The following is a 21902-nucleotide window of genomic DNA, read 5'->3' on the forward strand; positions in this document are numbered from 1 at the left end:
ATTAGACATGTGCACATCATTATTCTTCTCATCATCATCATCGTAATCATAATCACACTCATCATCTTTATCATCATAATAATCATCATCACCATTATTATTATTATCATCATTATTATCATCATCACCATCATCACCATCATCATCATTATCATTATCATCATTATCATCATCATCATCATTATTATCATCATCATCATCATCATTATCATCATCATCATTATTATCATCATCATCATCATCATCATCATCATCATCATCATCATCCTCATTATCATCACCGTCATCATCATCTTAATCATCTTTCTCATCATCTTCTACATCATCAACATTATCATCATCTTCATTATCATCATCATCATCATTACCATCATCATCATTTTCTTCTTCTTCTTCTTCCTCATCATCTTCCACACCATCATCATTATCATCATCACAACTCGTATTCATCATCGTCATCATCTTTACTATCCTCATAGTCATCTTCATCATCATCGTCGTCATCATTACCATCATCATCATCATCATTACCATCATCATCATCACCATCACCATCATCATCGTCATCATCATCATCAACATAATCATACCATTACAATTAACGCAACACCATGACTGATAATAACGAATAAGGCAGCATGATTCCTTTGGCCCATATGCCTAATGCGTTAGTATTATTTGTTTGGTAACTGGGACCCCCCATCCTGAAACTCAAATTTGGAGTATGCCCTTTTGGAGTGTAAGATAATAACCAGTTGTTTTACATTAGATTATTTGGCAGTGAAATTTCTCCTTTTTAAACAAACTTGCCAAGAAATTTTATGTACCTCAATTTCGACAACCTGAATCACTCTCCTCCAAAGTTAGGCCTATTCTAGCAGTCATCTGCATATAACTTGTTCAAAAATCTATCCAATATTAACTAATGGTGTTCCGTATCTAGTATCATATATTTCCGCAAATATTTTTGACAAAGCACAACAATCACACCCACATACAGCCTACACACCTCTGTCAGATCACGCAGATCCACTAAGATTTAGGAACGACACTGGTTTTAATCTGGACAACGGAAACCTACGATTTGCCATGCCTCTAAACCCATGAGAGAAATTATAATTGATAACAAAAATAGGAAATCGGTTAATGTAGAAAGAGAAATCCCAGCGATTAATGGGCTAAATCTCAGTGGCTCGTTTTTAACCATTTCCTGTTTAAATGCGTTGATAAAAGGAGGGGTCAACAAGGATATGATTTGAAGTGCAGATCTTCATGAAGAACTGTACTGCAGTTATTTATGCACCACAGTGATATTCGCTATTATGTTGCATTCTTATCAATATCATCGTTGTTACAACTTTAATTCGGGGCTCCGTTTAACGAAACTGTTAATTTTATATAATTATGTTCGTCAACAGTTATTTAGGGCAGATTGATTGATTGATTGATTGATTGATTGGTGGTGATTGTTTACCTGATTGCTAAGAAAGCATGAATGCTTGTAAGCAAGCAACCAGAGGACCGACGACTTAAGGGCCCCCCCCCCCCTCCCATTGGTGTGAACTTAAGCAGCAAACATACTGTTTAGGAAGGGGGACCTGGTACTGAGGATTAATGCCTTACCAAAGGGCACTAGCGCACTAAGTGGGAATCGAACCCGGGTCACCGGAATACGAATCCCCCGCTCTACCGACTGAGCTATCGCGCCTCCTTAAGATAAGATTATCGTTCATATAAAATACTAATTTGGATAAGTTTCATTAATGAATTTGGTCTTGAAACGAACAAGATTTAAATACTTACTTGTTTTCTTTGAAGTAATGGTCCAGGGTTAAAAGTTTTTTTAAGGGGGGTGTTTGCTTTAGAAAATAAAAATAAACAATCACCTGTACACAGCAGTCCTGTTAAAATGATGAGTTCATACTTTTCTGTTGCAACAGACAGACCAAAAACAACTGCCCTAGGTCGTCAAAATGAATGCCTTCCTCTTATAAACATAATTTGACATGTTAGGTGTACACCAGGTGCAACAAAAACATTGCACCAAATTCAGTGGGATAATGAGTAAAAAGATTTGACACCGCTGAATGGAATCTTTCTTAATAGTTGCAAGAGAATGAAGCAAGTGGTCACAAAGTTTGACCTTTTTTGTGTTGGTACTTCGTTTTCTAAAAAAAATCATATAAACTCACCTTTTACCCTATTCCCATTGGTGTGAACTTAAGCAGCAAACATACTGTTTAGGAAGGGGGTGAACTATGGTGCCCCCCCCCCTCTGAATAGTATGACGTCATTAATTTACGCCCAAGCCTAATTATTTCATTTTCTAAATGTTTCTTGTTTTCTTTTTTTCTTTCTTTTCGGCCGTGAAAGGTTTTGGGAATGGGGAAATGACCGAAGCTATAATCGTTACATTTATATTACTCCTAACACAAAACAAAACGAAGCAAAATCGACACAATTCAAATCTAAAGTCCAATGAGACCTACGATTGTATGAGACAAAATTTATATAAGCGTTTCCTGAATTAAATTAATTTTGTTCATGTAATTTAAGTATCGTCCATGTCATTTCTCTTTGTATTCATGATTGATAGGAAAATATCTTTCTGATAGTTCAATTCAATTCCTTTATTGGACATCCTTTAAAAACATACAAACATATGTACAAGTATACAACAACAAAGTAGTAAAAAAAATAGTTGATGATGCTGATACGATTTCACGTTCAGGTTGAAGTATGACCTCTTTCAAACCAAGTAAATTAACTTTAATAATTCCATATTTATTTTTTCTATAAACTCTTCAGCTGCAGGGGAACGATATAAAGCACTGTACGACTATGAGGCAAGAACAGCTGACGATCTTACTTTCAGAAAGGGAGAAATACTTATCATCACAAATAAAAGGTATGAAGATTAACCCTTCTTTGCTTATTAAAAATATAAATAAATGTTCCCTGAAACCGTTGCTCAATAAAGTATGACACCTGCAGATCGAAATTGTAGTTTGTAGTCATTTTTTTGCTTTCAATATTATGTTTATACGATGTGAAATCTGTAAATGTTCAGACAGCCCAATGATCGAATTGAAGAAATTAATTAATTAGTGGAGGTGCTGTGACCAAGTGGTCTACGGCGCCTGGCTATACATGAAAAAGTATGGAGTTCGAACCCCGGGCACGGCAGCTATGCCCATGAGCAAGGCATTTAATCTACAATGCTCTTTTATCCTGCTTTCAAATAAATGGAAATGCTATATGCATTATTTGTAACAAGGTGTGAAATTGTTTGAAAAAAAATTAATATCAACTTGTTTATTGTTAAAGCGGTAATTTATGTTATAATTACCATACGATTATTGTTCTGCTTATTGGCATTAGTGTTGTTCCTATCATAGGAGGCAGATATTTTTTTCCTTTAATCATCATCACCAATAATGCTCTAACTAAGATTATTGATACCCTTTTTACCAAGCGCCTAACAGCTGCTTGGAACCTCTCTCTCAAGTTATGCTGGTTTAAGCTCTAATTGCTTTTGCTTTCAATTAATTTTGTTATCAGTGTACTGATTTTAATTTACTGATCCTGCTAGACAAATTTCAACATTAATTGGGGTTGATTCTTTCTACATTTATTGCAAGACGTTTTGGACTCAGATTCATGTTTTGGATGCATACTGGAAGCCATTTCTACAACCAGGTAGCTCTGCTCAGTGGGGTGTGAGTGTAGTCAGCTTTGACAGTGGATGTGATCAACAATAGGACAATGGCTGTCATTAAAGTTCCAGTCTTGATAATCCTTGTGTTTGTTTTGAGTACTGGACATGGGCACAATGAACACTTTGTCAGCAGATTTAATGGAAGATGGATTCAGTCTTCTACAAGAGGGAAATATAGTGGTCAACGAATTCTCTACTACAGGAATGCTGAATGCACTTTCCAGATTTTGTTGGGAGGTGACGTACAACCCAATCCAGGCCCTCCAATTAATGTCAACACCCAAGTGTCTTATAATGGTCAATATTTGCAAAATGATATTGCTCATTGCACGAACAGGATCAAGTATGACATGGATACTCTTCTTCGAATGAATAACATTAATTTTAGAGTAGATCCCCTCACCTGGAAGACAATAAATGAACTTGGCATTTGTACGAAACCTCGCACCATAAGGGGGTCAAAGGGAGGTAAACGTAAACATCTCCAGTCTTCTCCACAAGATGTCATCAAACGTGAACATTCTTTGTTTGCATTGTGGAATGCAAGGTCCATTAAGCCAAAGGTTCCGATGTTATGTGATTTTGTTATTCATGATCACATTGATATATTAGCAGTAACAGAGACCTGGCTGTCAGGAGATGACAGAGACAACTCTTCTCTAGCTGACTTATCCTCTACACTTCCAAACTACAAATGGTTCCACATCCCTAGAAAAGATCGACAAGGTGGCGGTGTGGGTGTTTGTATGAGGAAAGGCTTTAGAGTACATGAGTATCCTGTCTTCAAATTCCCTTCCTTTGAACTCATTGATCTGTTGATAACTTCTTGTGACCATTTGCCACTAAGATTAGTAGTTGTTTATCGTCCTCAGCGCACTTGTACCGGGGAACAAACACAATACAACCTCTTGACTGAATCTGCTTCTTTTCTGGAAATGATAGCCTCCGTACCACATCGTATTCTTATTGTGGGTGACTTCAACTTTCATGTTGATGATATGTCAGACACCACTGCTATGAGATTTTTGGACTTGGTTAGTTCTCTTAACCTTAAGCAGCATGTGAATTTGCCCACCCATAATGAAGGACACACACTTGATTTGATACTATCTCGTGAGACTGATGATTTTATAGGTGACATCAGTACAACCGCTTATCTTCCATCGGACCATATGGCAGTCAAATGTTCCTTGAGGATTAGCCAACCTGAACCGTCATATATGGAAGTGAAGATGCGTAAATTGCGTCAAATCGATGTCGAGTCTTTTCGTGAGGACATAAGACAGTCTGAACTGTATCTTGATCCTGCGGATAGTGTTGATGATCTGATACTTCAGTATGAATCTGTTCTCAGTACTCTCTTGGACAAACATACTCCTCTTCTATCTCACACAGTAAGATGTCGACCAAACTCCCCATGGTATAATGATGAGCTCCGTCGTGCGAAGCAGGAACTTCGAAGGCTGGAACGTCACACTTTCTCATCAAATTCTGGCCAAGTAATTCATCGACAAATTTTTAAGACTAAATGTGCTGAATATAAGAAGGCTCTGGAAACTGCTAAGTTAATGTATCACAGAGACCAGCTGTCTGATTGCAGTTCTCGTGAATTGTTCCAGAAAATTGATAAACTCTCTTGTCCACATTCTTCAAAGACTTTGCCGGGCAATGACTCAGAAACTTCTCTTCCTGAACGTTTTATGCAGTCTTTTGTTGATAAACTGGAGGGTATTTCTGAGTCTCTGAGAGTTGGTTTAGAAGAAGAAGATGATGATGACTTTGCATTTGATTTTCCACAACAAAGACAACTTGAGTGTTCTTTCCTCAGCTTTAGACCAGTTTCTGAAAAGCAGGTGGCAGATATAATCAAGAATTCTTCAACATCAACATGTAGTCTTGATGCCATTCCAACTTGCTTACTGAAGAAATGCTGTGATGAGCTTGTACCTATAATAACGTATATCATTAATGAATCTTTTCAAACTGGTTGTTTTCCCGATGGCTTAAAGATGTCTTACATATGTCCTCTCATCAAAGATCATAAGCTGGACTGTGATGATTTAAAGAACTATCGACCAATTGCAAATCTTAAGTTTCTGGCAAAGACAGTAGAAAGAGCAGCAGCTATTCAACTGTGGAGTTACCTGTCTGAACACCGTCTTCTTGCAAGTACTCAATCAGCTTACAGGCATTTTCATAGCTGTGAGACAGCACTCTTACGTGTTTCCAATGATATACTGATGTCCCTGGACAGAGGTCATGAAGCATTTCTAGTCCTTTTGGACTATTCGTCGGCATTCGACACGATTGGCCATGACATCACGTTGCATAGAATGTCACATTGGTTTGGAATCCAAGGCCTTGCATTGGACTGGTTTCGCACATATCTAACATCTCGTACTCAGTCTGTATTTATTAATGGTGAAGAATCATCATCTTATACACCGACACAAGGTGTGCCTCAAGGGTCTGTTATCGGACCCTTAGTTTTCACCATGTATACATCACCTTTAGAAAATATTATTGATTCTTATGGATTTTCTAAAATGTTTTATGCAGACGATACTCAGATGTATATGACATGTAAATCATCGGATATAGAAGATCTGATTCCTAGAGTGCAGAGTTGTATCAAGGAAATCAAAGAGTGGTCAAGATTGAATGGCCTTAAGTTGAATAGTAGCAAAACAGAGGTTATGCATATAAAATCTCGATTTCGACCTCATGCACCGCTGTGCCCTTTTGAAATTGAAGGTGTAGAGGTTGTTCCTGTTAAAACAGTAAGAAATCTTGGTGTCCTATTTGATGATCACTTTACTATGCAAAATTATATAAAATCTAAATGTCGATCTGCGTCATATGCATTGCATAAGATTGGGAAAATTCGACCTTATGTTGATAGAGATACCTCTGAAAAGCTGGTGCATGCTTTTGTCATGTGCCACTTAGACTATTGCAATAGTCTATTGTATGGAGTACCAGACACTCAACTCCAGAAACTTCAGGTCATTCAAAACTCGGCTGCTAGGATTGTTACCAGAAGAAAAAGAAATGAATCTGTATCATCTGTATTAAGATCCTTGCATTGGTTGCCTGTCAGGTCACGTATTAAGTTCAAGATCTTACTACTCTCTTTTCAGTGTTTTCGACAAATGGCTCCAACTTATCTGTCAGAGTTACTTGTAAAATATGAACCTGTTCGAAATCTTAGATCACTTCATAAGGATTTATATAACGTACCGATTGTTAAGACAAAGTTTTATGGTGAACGGGGGTTTGCGCATGCTGCGCCGGAACTCTGGAATAGCATCCCACAAAATTTAAGGCAAGTTGACACAATTGGGCAATTTAAAACTGCATTGAAAACATATTTATTTAACTGAAAAGAATATTAACAAAGCATTACCAGCAGCTTACCCCTCATCTTTCTTTTTCTTCTAAAGCGCATTGAGACCTTTGTAAGGTGTAATGCGCTATACAAAAGCTGTTCTATTATTAAGAGTAGGTTGATTTATTATGGCAGAGACGTCACCAGCTCCAAGATTGCAGTCAGCAAACATACCATACAACTATTGATTGAGACTTTACAAATTTCGCCATTTTTCTATGTTTACTCTTGAAGGGGAAGTTCACCCTGATAAAAACTTTGTTGTAAAAATAGCAGAAAAAATATTAAAAAATATTGGTGAAGGTTTGAGGAAAATCCGTTAAAGAGTAAGAAAGTTATTAGAGTTCAAAGTTTTGGATTTGTGACGTCATAAACGAGCAGCTGCCCCATGTGTTATGTAATATAAAATGTATGAATTTCAAATTTTGTATGGTTCCTGATGACTTAATTTTGTTTTCTATTTATGATCGGGTGTGAAACGATTTGTCTATTGATATACAAAAGTTACAGTGAAAACCATTTTCAATTTTCTGAGAAAATGACATTTCGTTGATTTTTTACCATTCGCTATGTAGGAATGCTGCTCGCATATGACGTCACAAATCAAATAATTGAAATTCTAATAACTTTTTAATTATTTGATGAATTTTTCTCAAACCTTCGGCAATATTTTTCATTATTTTTTCTGCTATTTTTACAATAAACTTTTTGTCAGAGTGAACTTACCCTTTAATCTAAATATGAGACCCTTGTTATCTTTTATTTTTTCAATTTCTCCCCATTCGTTTATTTTCACAAGAACATTTAAAACGTACTTTCCTCGTTTTCATTATAGTTTTACATCTTTATAATGGCTTTTTGTTGTTTTTGTTCGATCATACAGCGATCCCAATTGGTGGTTAGCTTCTTCAGTTGTATCTAAACGTGAGGGTTACGTGCCAAGAAATTATATCGAACCAGCAGACTTATTACAATCAGAAGAGTAAGTGATTTCTATTTTGGTATTCCATTGCAGTTCCTTATATTTAGTTATTCCCTGGTGTGTTGATTCAGGCAGATTGTCATATAATCTCTAAATAATTCCCCTTCTCCATCCGTATCATTTGGTGGCAGGAATACACCTCAACGCTATTATTATAAATATTTTCAGCTGTTTTACGAGTCTGTAGTTAGGGGCGTCGATCCATATTGAGGATTTGGGCAAAAGTGAAAAAGTGCAAAATTTTTGGTGCGCTTCGCGCTCTTAGTTATGATTCAGGATTTTGCGAATAAAGCGTACCGAACGTTTTTGAACTTATAGGGGAGGGCAAATGGATATGTTTGTACTCCCAATATTTTAATGGGACGACCCCCCCCCCTCTGTTTTTTAACAACAGAGAAGGGTTTTCGTTTCTATATTATGTAATAAGTTTCCAAAGTACAACAAAGTCAACTAGCAGCAACCAGCAATAATACATTTTCACTGGCGATGCTTGCTTGCCCCACTCTCTCTCTCAAAAAAAACGTAAGAGATTAATTTTGTCAACATCCAAATATATACGAACGTTCTGAAAAATATGAAAATCAACCCTGATTTTGAAGGTTTGCAAGAAAGCTCTTCTTCGTGTTGGACAAATCGTGGATGGATTTAAACAGATCAAGGATTAATCCCTTGCGATCGTTGCTTGATTTATATTAGTATGTTGTTCACTACTGTAGAATTCGAGATAAATGCTCCACATTATCGTGTACGCCAAATACTTCAAAGAGTATGGCGTAATACGTTAAAACGTGCCTGTCTTATCACGGTAGCAAATGATGAGGTAGGGATTGGGTTAGAAAAGGTTAGGTTTCAAGTAAGTTCGCGGGAAATAGATAAGGAACACGACTCAATACGGTAATCTGCTCCCATCCCTCTCATATTTAAAGAAAGTTTGGAATGTAAATATCAGGATTACTTTCGTTAAAAGACTATCTTCCTCTAATTCTACTCTTACCATACACCACTACTACTACTACTACTACTACTACTACTACTACTACTCCTACTACTACTACTACTACTACTACTACTACTACTACTACTACTACTACTACTACTACTACTACTACTCCTACTCCTACTACTACTACTACTACTACTACTACTACTACTACTACTACTACTACTACTACTACTACTACCTACTCCTACTACTACTACTACTACCTCTACCACTACTACTACTACTACTATTACTACTATACTCCTACTACTACTAATACTACTACTACTACTACTACTACTACTACTACCTCTACCACTACTACTACTACTACTACTACTACTACTACTTCTACTACTTCTTCTACAGCTACTACTACTACTACTACTACTTCTACTACTTCTTCTTCTACTACTACTACTACTACTATTACTACTACTACTTATAATAATGATAATGATAATGACGATAATAATAATAATAATAATTAGATAATAATAATAATAACAATCTCTGACAACAACATCAAAATTAGAAGTAGTAGTAGCAGCAGCAGCCGTATAGTACTAGAAGTAGCTCGGGCTGTTCTTATAATTCACCCAAAAGCTATTATGCAGATTGCGCTTCACCAATGTTGATAACGCTTCTCCAAGGTATATAACTCTTTTGGTTCGAAGCATTGCCAAGTGCATCCATCGAACATAACTCCTGATTTCCTGAGATCATTAAAATTGAAGATACCATATAGACGCACCGTGTCAAGGATACGATGTTTGACATATCTGGAGCGCTGGCATAGATAGAGGAAGGGGGGGGGGGGTACATATCCTGGGGGAGAGAAGGATCGTGACACCTGTTGCTTCGTATAATAACGAATCAAGTTGATGTGACATGGTTGCCATGGTAATTTTAATTGGTGATTATTGTCACAAACTAAATCCAAATTCATTATATTCATGTAATACAATTCGTCAATAGGGCCTGTGTCTCTGTGTGAGTCAGTATTTCAATATCCTAGCTCAATAACAGAGGCAAATTGGCTAAAATTGAAAGATATTTCCATCATTTCAAGCGTCTACTTTTTAGTTGTTCTAAAATAAATCCTTTTTTACAGTTGGTTCTTTGAGAAGATGACAAGAAAAGATGCAGAAAAACAACTCCAACTCACCAGCAACTCTAGAGGAACGTTTCTTGTTCGTGGTAGCGAAACAAGTCCAGGTATAACGACTCTGTGATGGTGCAATGGATGATGATGATGATGATGATGATGATGATGATGATGATGATGATGGTGGTGATGATGATGATGATGATGATGATGATGATTATGATGATGATGATGATTATGATGATGAGGAGGGGGATGATGATGACGATGATGTTGACAATGATGATAACGATGATGATGACGATGATGATAACGATGATGATGACGATGATGACGACGACGACGATGATGATGATGGTGGTGATGATGATGACGATGATGATGAGGAGGAGGACGAGGAGGATGACTATGATGATGATGATGATGACGATGATGATGATGACGATGATGATGATGATGGTGATAACGACAATGATAATGACAATGATGATGATGATGATGATGATGATGGTGATGATGCTGATGACAACGATGATGATGACGATGACGACGATGATGATGCTGATGATGATGATATGATGATGATTATGATGATGACAATGATAGTGGAGGACGAAATGGTGATTATGACGAGGGTGATGTTGAGTGTGACGATTATGATTGTAATGATCACGATGATTTAATTGTCTCCTCCCCAGGCGCTTATTCACTCTCTGTGCTTGACCATGACGACACACGAGGCTACAACGTAAAGCACTATCGAATAAGAACCCTGGACAATGGAGGCTACTACATCAGCACACGAATAACATTCAAGACACTCAGGGATCTAGTTGAACATTATCAATGTACGTATATGCTCAATCCCAAATTCGATTGAAAAAAACAATCTCCAAAAGTGGTTTTACGTTCAGTAGATTTAGATTTCAAATTACATTTGGGACTGATCCCAAATCATATGCAAATGAAATGATCGGACGAGCAATTTTGATTTTGGGTCAAAATTCCGATGAAAATTTTTTAATAAATCAGAAGCGATATTTCTATGAATTACAAAATAATAAATCCATTTTATCAGTGTCTTTGTACAATTTTCTTGGATTTAGTTCCAGTAGGGTATTTAATGTCAACATGATTTGCCAAGCAATTCATTCTGTCACATGATTTTGTGTTTATTATCCTTAAACACCACATCGAAAGGGCACGTTCCCTAAATTTGGAGCACACCCGGAAGTCTGGTAGGTGAAATACTTCCGGGACAGCTATGAGCCATCACAAGGTCCCGGTTCTGCGGGTTGTGCACATACTGTGACGTAACTGCGGGGGAAAATCCATACAAGAGTGGTCTTTTATCTTGATTTTCTAATATTCGAAGTGGCTAAAATTGCTAGATAGCTTAATCTTACACGATTCCACACCATTGACTTGATGAAAAAAACTCGTTCAGGCCTGTCTAGTTTCATTGCACATATTTTTGGACATATGCCCTGATACGAGGCATCTTTGCGTTTTGTTGCTGTCATTTGTGAAAATGGATTAAAGTTCTGTTGAGAATTTGTTCATGCGATATTAAAATAAATCTGCCAAACGCGAGACGCCAATGAATAGAACTAAGAGAATTTCAAAATAGATATGATGAATATTATCAATAATTATTCTCGGCTCTTTTACATAAATAAACTTAATTCAAGTTTCTCACATAATGTGCCTACATTCTTGAAATTACCTTGATATCCCAAATGTATGCATGGTTTAAATACCCGTGATTCTGTTTTATGATTTTTAGGCTGATGATGAGGTGTGAACCTCGAATCATGTTCCGTTTGAAAAAATGTAATGTTCTTTTTCTTATTTTCTTGCCAATCTTTTGAAAATATTCTCACATAATGTTTAGCCAAAATCATTTTTTTAACAACTAGTTGTATAGACTTAAATTTACAAAGAAATGCACATCTTAAAATAAGGCATGTGATTCTAAATTCAAATATTTATTTCCTTTCCCAATTTGTTACTTCCACACACCCACCCCCCCCCCCCTCTATCTATATCTATCTATCTATCTATCTCCCCTATCTCTTGCCCTTGCCCCCTCTCTCTGTCCTATCATCTGCTCATATTTCATTATTTCTCTAGCACAAGCCGATGGTTTAGTATGCAGACTAATGACTGCCTGCCCAAGACAGAAGCCAGATATGTTTGAGATTAGTAAAGATGTTTGGGAGATACCTAGAAGATCAATTAAGCTGGTTAGGAGATTAGGAAATGGCCAGTTTGGTGAAGTATGGGAAGGTGAGTCCGTTTTATTTGAAAATTTATATTCAAGTTTAATTTTCTCAGCCATAAAATACAATAAAATATAACATAATGTAATACATCAAGCATCAAACAAAATGGTTAGACTCTCTTTATTGTGTTTGGGGTCAAAATATTATATTAGCGTTAATTGATTTGTCTTCCCGATGATTTTATTTTCAAAATAGTTACGATGCACAGTACTAACAGAGGGGCAATTTAATACCCTTAACGACAGTTTCTTTGGGGTGTAACTTTACACCTTTGGCTTTTTGTTAAACCTTTGTTGACGCAGTTACTTTACTGCAATCTGCACTCAAAAGGTTGCAGAATTATTGTGCCTTTTCGGAAAAAATGCAAAATTTTACCTTCTTCAATGCAAAAGTCGGAAGTGCTTTTGAGGTGTAATTTTACAACCTTGGATTTGTCTAACCCCTTAACAATGCAGTTGACTTCATGCATTAATCTCTCATTCTCAATTCTTTCAATTGTCATTGAATCATCATCGAAAAACCATCTCTAGTTGCTTGTAGCAGCAGCAATTAAACCTTTAATTATCAAATACAAACAATATTTCCAATATTTCGATAATCTGTGTCTATTTCCTCAAGAATTTTCGCTGGTGATTTATTTCATTTATTATTTTTGTTTTATTTCTGTAAATTTTCTAGATCTTGCTATAAAATTCATCCGTTTTTTTTTTCTTTCTTCTTAAAATCAATCAGGTGTGTGGAACGACACAGTGAATGTTGCCGTAAAAACGTTGAAAGAGGGCGCCATGGACCCTACCGCTTTCCTGCAAGAGGCCAATATCATGAAGAAACTCAGACATCCAAAGCTTGTTGCTTTACTAGCCATCTGCTCAGAAGGGGTAGGTATTGGAGAACATGAGAGTAGGCAATAAAACAAAATGAAAGTAAAGGTAAAAAATAAGAGTAAGTCAAGCGAACAGGAAGCTAGGATTGTCATTATTATTTTGTGGGGCTTCTGTATTTTTATAAAATATTGAGGATGTCAGTGAGTGAAATGCTGAAATAGGCATACTAGTCGAGATTCATCGAGAATACTGAAAAATGAAATGCGATGATCATATTTATGTTGTTAATTTTTGTTATCGGGAGCTGCCAAGCAACCCCCCCCCCCCCCCGAAAAGACCAAAACATCCACTATTCAAATGTATTTGAAGAGAATCTATTATCGAAGTCAGAGCAACGATTAACCTACTCTTTGCTATATAATTGACTTCCTTTCTGTCGTCAGTCTTTGGAGCTCCCGAAACAGTTGAAAACAAACTTCATTTACCCCCCACCCCTCAACGTCGCTATCGCAATTCGAAAATCTTCCGTACATATGTATTTGTAAATCTGCTTGATGTTCAGCTGTGCAATATTTTGTAATATGTCTGGTCATGTGACAGCGTTTTTAGATCCTTTCGGAGACTATATTCGCGCAATTTCCTTTGAACTTCACTTAATCGTGGAGAACAAGTTCGATCCCATGTCTGATGCTTTTTTTAAAGCGTTGGCACTAACCCAACTACCGGCATCTAATAATAAATACAGTTGGGACGGGATGCGGCCAGAAATAGCGTTGCCCTCAAACTCAATTCTTGTGTGAAACCAGGGCCATGGGAGAACATGACGAGTCACATCGGAAATTGAGGGGACGTGTTCACAGCATGAGGGATAAAGCTTGTTGGCATGCATGGTTAATCACGATTGATCAGTGCATGGTCTGGAACTCATTATCTTATCATCATAGTTATGATGACAAGTAGAATCTTCTAGGTAATTTCTGTGCTCATGATTATGTTCTATCAATTGTGTCGTATCTATTTTATTCAAAAATTTAGACCGGATATCAAGACACTGATTTTCATCTTCGTCGTGCATGAGACATATTATGTACACATAAAATTTTATTGTAAAAAAATAAATAAATACATGGTAGCATATTGTAAATCATCTCTGTATCTTATAATATTTTATGACAAAATATCGCTCTTATTCTTTTCCTTGTTTTTCTTTTGTGCATACCCACCTTACCTTATATACATTATTATTATTTTTCTGTTTTCAGTGTTCATTCCCATTAGCTAATTTTACTATCATAATTCAATATCATAAATATTATCATTGTAATCATCATCATTTTCATAATATTTTTTTGAATATATAATTATCGTTATTTTTGTTGTTATGACCTTCATCTTCTTAATCATCAATATTACTATTGCTATTAGCATCATCGCCCCCGTCACCATTACCATTATCATCACACTGAAAAACTCCGGTGTTGATTTAACACCAGCCTATAATCTATGTCTACATCAGAGAAGTGTTAAACAACACCAGTTTCGTTTTGGTATAACACCAGATAGGTGTTTATACAACACCAATTAGTATTAAAACAGCATCGGTTTGATTCCAAACAGGTGTTGTTTCAATACTTCGCTGGTGTTGACATATATAGATTCCTAGCTGGTGTTAAATCAACACCGGGGTTTTCCAGTGCATTAGCATTAATCGTATTAATTACTTATTTCTAAGACTGTAAAACCAATATCCTTGTTCATCCTTATAGGTCCAAGAACCGATTTATATCGTGACTGAATTGATGACACATGGTTGTTTACTTCAGTATCTTCATGACGGCGAGGGTAGACACCTCAAAGAACCCGAACTCATCGATATCACTGCTCAGGTAAAACTCTTCTCTCAAATTTGTATTTATTCATCTAATGAAAATCTAAAATTCTTCATCTCATTCGGTACGGAAGAGCCGTGGTGTAGTGGTTCTGACTCTCGCCTTGTAAACAGAGGGTCGGGTGTTCGAGTCCCACCGCGGTCTAGCGTCCTTTGGCAAGACGTTAATCCACAATTTGCCACTCACCCAGTAGGATGCGAAAGATATTGTATGTTTGAATTTGCCAGCGCCATAATGAGGCTGCGATGAAAGCAAGGAATGCTCCCCAGGGAGTGGAAATTGTGCACTTTACGTGCGGGATTGAAATGAATCCAATGACTGGGGTAATAATATGCTGTAAAGCGCTTTGGGTCATTCTGGGAAAAGCGCTATGTAAAAAATTGGCTATTATTATCATTATATTATTTGCAAAAAAACTTATTTCCCATAACTGTAACGAAATTGTCCGTGTGACGCGTTTTGTTGTAAATCAATCATACTATAAAAATAATCTCACCATAAAATTCTCTGATGTAGTATAATATAGACTGTACGATATAGATTATTATTGTCGCATTTGACTAGAATAAAGATTTTTGAATTACAAGATTATTATGTAAGTCATTTAAACTAATTCTTAGAGTGCAACAACAAAGGCCCTTAGGGCGATGATGAGAAAAAATTGAAAAATTGAGGTAGATGTTTGAAGACGAAAAACTGATAGTGAAAAAAATCGCTCTTTTATCTTCCTTATTAGAAGTAAACTTGAAAAAGAAATAATGAGTTCACGTGACTGTATGTGTGGAATGGCATCATGCGAAGAACGTCATGTGTCATGTAGGCCTATATTCTCAATTTGAATATCGGAGGAGCACTTAATAGACTTAATATAAAAAGTGAAGTTTCCTGAAAATTAATCTTGTCCTAAGAAGAAAGGTATATCTATTTCAAAAAGAATCGAGTCATTTTCAATAAAAAAAATTGTATCATACTTCACTCTGACAATATACATCTTCAAATTAAAATGGATTTCATTTATAGTGTAGAATTGATTTTTTTTACAACGCATGAAGTGCGCGATGCTCATGCATTGGGTGATTTCAAGTTTAGTGTTGATCTTTTGGTGTTGGTGTTAGGCCAATTTTTACACTATTATAACACCAAACATAAAATGATGATGGTCCCGAAAAATCACTTATCTAGTTGTTGAGGTGTCAATAAATGTGATCTGGATCAGTTTTACAAACTCTGAATAAGTTTTGGAGCAAGGGGAAGCAATCCAAATTTCAACACCAACACCAAGGCCAACACCGGACTTGAAATCACCCATTGTGTGACACAGTCGAAATTCTTCAGAAGTGAGACGGCAAAAACAATTACTAAATCATAAATGCTTTCATTTGCATTCCAGGTATCGGATGGTATGGCATACCTAGAATCACAACGATTCGTTCATAGAGATCTGGCTGCTAGGAACATCTTAGTTGGTGAACATAGGAACTGTAAGGTAGCAGACTTTGGTCTGTCAAGAATCATTGAAGATGAATACATCGCAAGAGAAGGTATGATACCGGAAGATCTTACACTTCACTTTAGTAAATTTAAAAACAAAACCCCAAATATTGTGGAATTCAAAGCTCGTATCAAAGGTATTAAGGATATTGAATATGTTTTGGCGAAGAAAAATGGTAAATTACCTGTACATTTTAAAAAGTGGAGATTTGATATCTAATTTGTTTTATGTATCTGTCTTGACAAGTATATACCTACATGTATGTAAGTGCTGCTCTGTTTAATCATGTAAATAGCTTGTTGATTTGTTTGATTTGTACTGTGATTTATTTTTTTGATCAATAAAGATTGAAAAAAAAAAATCTTACACGTCGACATCTACCTTAGATAATGTGCCCCACTTTTCACTTATGATTACCATTTTATTAAAAAGCGCAATGTCAAGGGCGGTGTCAGGGTGTTTTGATAAGTATGATAAGAGATGCAAGATAGCCCAAAACGTGACACATATTGAGTAATATCTATTTTGTTTAGTTAACTGTAGTTTGTCTTTCATCATGCCATTTCGGGACAGTAAATCAATTTGGCTGCTATAACTAATTTATTTTGCTTATATAGTTTGCCACTGCATTTGTTTTTCACTACTTTGTCTTATCCTTAAATTGTATTCATGTCTAAATTTGGTTATCCCACTGCTATAAAATTTGTCACATTACAATGTACTTCAATGTCAAAGTACGATTATATTTATGTATTGTAAATTCATTTTGACTTTACAATAAATGCAGAAACTCCTGCAAAAATATTTTTATATTTTTTACTTCATTTGTTTACTTCAAGAGAGTTTCAATGTGAAGTTTGTCATAAACGTGCAAGTTAATTAGTGTCTATTTGTATGCACCACTAAGCAAGAAAAAAAATAATATAATCGAGAATAACATCTTAAGATTTCGATGATACTACTTGTTATTATAACAGGTGCTAAGATGCCAATCAAGTGGACTGCACCAGAAGCAATTAACTTTGGAAAGTTTACCATCAAATCTGACGTGTGGTCATTTGGTATACTCATCTACGAGGTTATTACAAAAGGCCGAGTTCCTTATCCAGGTAAATTGAATTGAATTCTGATATAAAATTATTACTATCGAATAGTACTTTGTCTTTTTATTGAGGGTATGGGTCAGAATTGAACTAGTCACGGGGTTGAAATCATGAAAGGGGGGGATGGTTCTTTGTTATTCATGTGTTTGCGTGATTAGAATGCAGATTGTCATTGTAAAACGTATACGGCTATACATTTAAAAGTCCCATGAAATAGTCAATATTTTGTTTTACACATCCGACTCCATTTTCCTCAATTTATTGTTCACTTCTTGGTCTGAAATTGATTTGAGATCATTATGACGAAAACAGAACGTATCAGCAAGAAGTTAGTCGGATGTAACAATTTGTAATGAATTGCTACTATAAAAATCCCCCTTCTTAGCGTAATTTTATAGTTCCTAAGGCTTGAAAAAAATATTTTGTGGAACAGTGTCCTTTTATTAAAAGGGTTACAATGAAAGAATTCGATGTTCACACAATCCAAACACTGCAATTTCATTCGCGTTTCATTATTTTGAGTTGTGTTGAAAAACAATCCTTTCTGCCACGGGCTCCTGTGCATTCTAAAAAGTGATACGATTTATGATACCGTACCCTGGTGATAATCGAAGCAATTCACTGAATTCTTGTCTCTTCCAGGCATGGTCAATCGCGAGGTATTGGACCAGGTTTCACGAGGCTATCGCATGCCCAAACCAGTGGAATGCCCGGACCAACTCTACGACATCATGCGGCAATGCTGGGACGCTCAACCGGAGAAGCGACCCACCTTTGATTTCCTCCATTCGTTCCTGGATGACTTCTACCATGCTTCAGAAATCCAGTATCAGTGATCGAAAAAGCTGTGAATTCATCGATTTTATTTGATGAAATTGACATGGATTAGAAAAAGTAGGGCCTATTGGACATTCTGATATGTCACTACCATTCATCCCCAATCGCAACAGGTCGAATAGGCCTCGGTGCCTCGTATTGCTAGCACGGCCGTTCGCATAGGAATTTGCTGTAAAATGTCCATGAATACACACAAGCGAGCGAGTAAAGCTAACGAGGAGATTTCGAGGGCGTTTTTCTTTTGTATTTTTTTTATTCAAATGGTAGGATCATGTAAAATTTTGCAAGAATATGTGATTTAAAAAAAATGTTTTGAAAATGTATCGGTGGAGAGGCAATATTTATGTGAAAAAACCTATTACAAAAAATTATTATTATTATAAATATAAAAAAAATATAATATTAAAAACCTGGCCAAGCGCAAATCACAAGGCCATTTTATAATACATGACTGCCACAGGTCAAATAAGGGAAACGTTGATAGATTTTTCATGTAATCACAGTGGAATTTAGTATTCTCCTTTTATTTTATTACGATTTCGAAGATCTGGGATGATTTATGTAACGTCAATTATAGTGTGAGATCAACATTTGGTTAATCTAGTTTTGTTTCTTAATATTTCATATTCAATATGGAGTTTCATTTAGGTAATATCTCCGATGGTTAAACAAGTAAAGAGGGAATGCACTTCCCTGGTTAAACTATATTGGACTATTCTTTAAAATATTGCAAACTTGATGTGCCTTTATACGGTAAATTATTATTTTTGCAATCATATGTTTTGTTGTCTCAAATCAAATCAAATCAAATCACAAAATGTAGATACCATTGACAGTCATTTGTTAAAAATAAAATAAAAAAGAGACAGTAACCAATTCAAGTACCAATACACAGCATACAAATTCAATCAATAAGTAAATTATTGTTCACTGATGACTTCGTAAATAATCATTTCTATGAATGCAATTCAAAATGCTTATCATGGTTATGGGACTTTAAGTGCATAAATACATCAATGGCGTATCTATAGTGTAAACTTGCTCCCCTCCCCACTCACATGCATGGATGGCACGAGTGCTCCTCATTGACCATAGAGATATATTCTATGTATTCAGAACCCCCCCCCTAATTTGTAATTACAAGGGTGTCACTTTTTGTGTTCGGGGGGTGGGGTACGAAGTTCAGGCGCACAGGGCAAATGCCCCCTGCCCCGCGTCCCCGTAGATACATCACGGTGTCACATCTACATTCATATTGATGATTTTAATGTAAATGCTATTGTAAATTTCACATGGTGCTTTTTAAAAATGCAATATGTTCGATCACGAACTATTATAACTCTGGCTTTCCGTGCTCCATGATCATGATGATACTGGAGGGTAGAAAGAGATATGGGAGTGACAGCGTGAGTAGCGTACGCAGGATTTTTTAAGGGGGGGGGGGTGGTCAGGCTGAATGAAATGTTGACAACTAACCCCCCCCCCCCCCTAAAGAAAAAAAAGGTCTTCACCACAAATTTCAGGGTCGATTCATAATCCCAAACAAATTTGTTTGACAAGCAATAAAAAAATAAAGGTCTTCGAAAATTTTTAGGGGTGTCGAATTCTTAGGGGGTTTGGGGTGTAACAAAGAAGGGGGGTGTGAACACCTGTAACCCCCCCCCCCCTGCGTACGCTACTGGACAGCGTTGTTAATAAGGATGGAGAACCCTGTACTCCTTTGCCCTTTCCACCTTTTCCGCTTTTTTTTAGAGAGAATATACGTTGGACATCCGATTTGTTTAGCCTACATTTTAAGCGAACTGGTCACTCGAAAGCATCAATGTACATGGTGTAGAATGAATGTTCATGGATTTATCGAATTTGTGTTCATGTAGTCACTTCCGAACATGTATTAATCTAGATTGTCCGGTGCAAAATAATATGAGGAGATCTCTCAAATTGATCGTTATTATATTGACTATCTATTTTTCCGAAGTGTTTTGTAACATAATAATACCAGATATAAAGGAACAACTGAACTGGCAATCGTGTATAAAGTGTAAAAAGATATATGTAAAAAGAAATGAGTATCATATAATAGTGCAATCTTTATTCAGTATCGCTGCAAGGAAGCAGGCGTTTATGAAAAACATGATGAAGGCTACGCGTATTTTTGTAGAACAGAAAAGGATTTACGAAGAATGAATGTTTTAGTGTGTTTATATGCCATTATTATCTTAGAAAACGATTTATACTTATGTAAATAGAATGAGAGATGTTTTAATATCACTATGCAATATTATGCTAGAAATATAAACTATTAAACTGCACGCCAAACCAAATACGTCTTGTTTTTTCCTTGTACTATAGTCCACACTATTCTTGTTGAGAGAGAGAGGGAGCGAGAGAGAGAAGGGGGGTATAATAATGGGAGGTTTTCGCACTGCCACGCAGAACGATTCCTATAACACAGGTAATGTACTGAACATTCAAGTCAAATCACCTTCCACTTCACTCATAATTATCAAATAGATGAAATTATCTATAATTACCTCATTTCTTAGCTGATACAAGGCTAAGGTCACTCTCCGTATCGTCCTTGATGCTGTTGACAGATGTATTCCGTGTATGACACTGGTGTTCGTAAGCATCGATCCGGTCGCGAAGTATCGTAAGGTGATAAATACTTGCAAACTTGCAGGTAGAGCAAAATTTCTTCTCGTCGGATGCTCAATATAGGGAGCGAGTCTGTTAATGATGTGAACGCATCCCTGTCTGGAGAATCTACTTCAGCATCTCGCTGTCGTCATAGATATCCAAGGGATGCATTCGATCTCTAAAGACTCGTTCCCTCTCAAGGCAGCTGCCTGTTGTATGGCATACAGTAGAGCAGCCATCTTGAAACTACTTTGCCAGAGTTTTTAGGACTTTGCCGGAGTTTTTAGGACTTTGCCGTTGGTACAGGAGCTACGGCAAAAACTCACTTGATTTGCTGGAGTTTTTTTTTTTTAAGTTTTGCCGTAAAAAACTCCGGCAAAGTTTTATGCAATGGAATTTATTTTGCCGTAGTTTCCTGATTTTTGCCGTAAAAAAACTCCGGCAAAAGTTTTATGCAACGGGGCCCTGGGGGGTGTTTCACAAAGATTTAAGTATGACTTAAGTCGCACTTAAATGTCGACGCGTACTTGATATGTTGATAGATACGCAGTAGTGCGCGTCCCCATGACACGATCTGACCAATGCAGTCAACCCTTTCATATCGTACGCAACTCAGTATTTAAGTGCGACTTTAAGTCATACTTAAATCTTTGT

At 36.4% G+C, this 21902-nt stretch overlaps 1 protein-coding gene across 3 annotated transcripts in view; it reads left to right on the forward strand.

Annotated features, from left to right (window-relative positions):
• The window catches only part of LOC121430645 (tyrosine-protein kinase SRK2-like), a 44450-nt gene extending 23532 nt beyond the window's left edge, over positions 1-20918 (forward strand). For all 3 annotated transcript variants that reach the window (XM_041627968.1, XM_041627967.1, XM_041627966.1), the window contains exons 3-12: positions 2809-2908; positions 7990-8088; positions 10185-10288; positions 10877-11026; positions 12312-12467; positions 13196-13341; positions 15054-15173; positions 16567-16717; positions 17646-17777; positions 18414-20918. In XM_041627968.1, coding sequence (XP_041483902.1) covers positions 2809-2908; positions 7990-8088; positions 10185-10288; positions 10877-11026; positions 12312-12467; positions 13196-13341; positions 15054-15173; positions 16567-16717; positions 17646-17777; positions 18414-18607 — 1352 coding nt within the window. In that variant the 3' untranslated portion in view covers positions 18608-20918. The remainder of the gene's footprint in view (positions 1-2808; positions 2909-7989; positions 8089-10184; positions 10289-10876; positions 11027-12311; positions 12468-13195; positions 13342-15053; positions 15174-16566; positions 16718-17645; positions 17778-18413) is intronic.
• Positions 20919-21902: the final 984 nt, after the last annotated feature.

The sequence above is a fragment of the Lytechinus variegatus genome, chromosome 17, assembly GCF_018143015.1.
Source record: "Lytechinus variegatus isolate NC3 chromosome 17, Lvar_3.0, whole genome shotgun sequence".
Taxonomy (NCBI): domain Eukaryota; kingdom Metazoa; phylum Echinodermata; class Echinoidea; order Temnopleuroida; family Toxopneustidae; genus Lytechinus; species Lytechinus variegatus.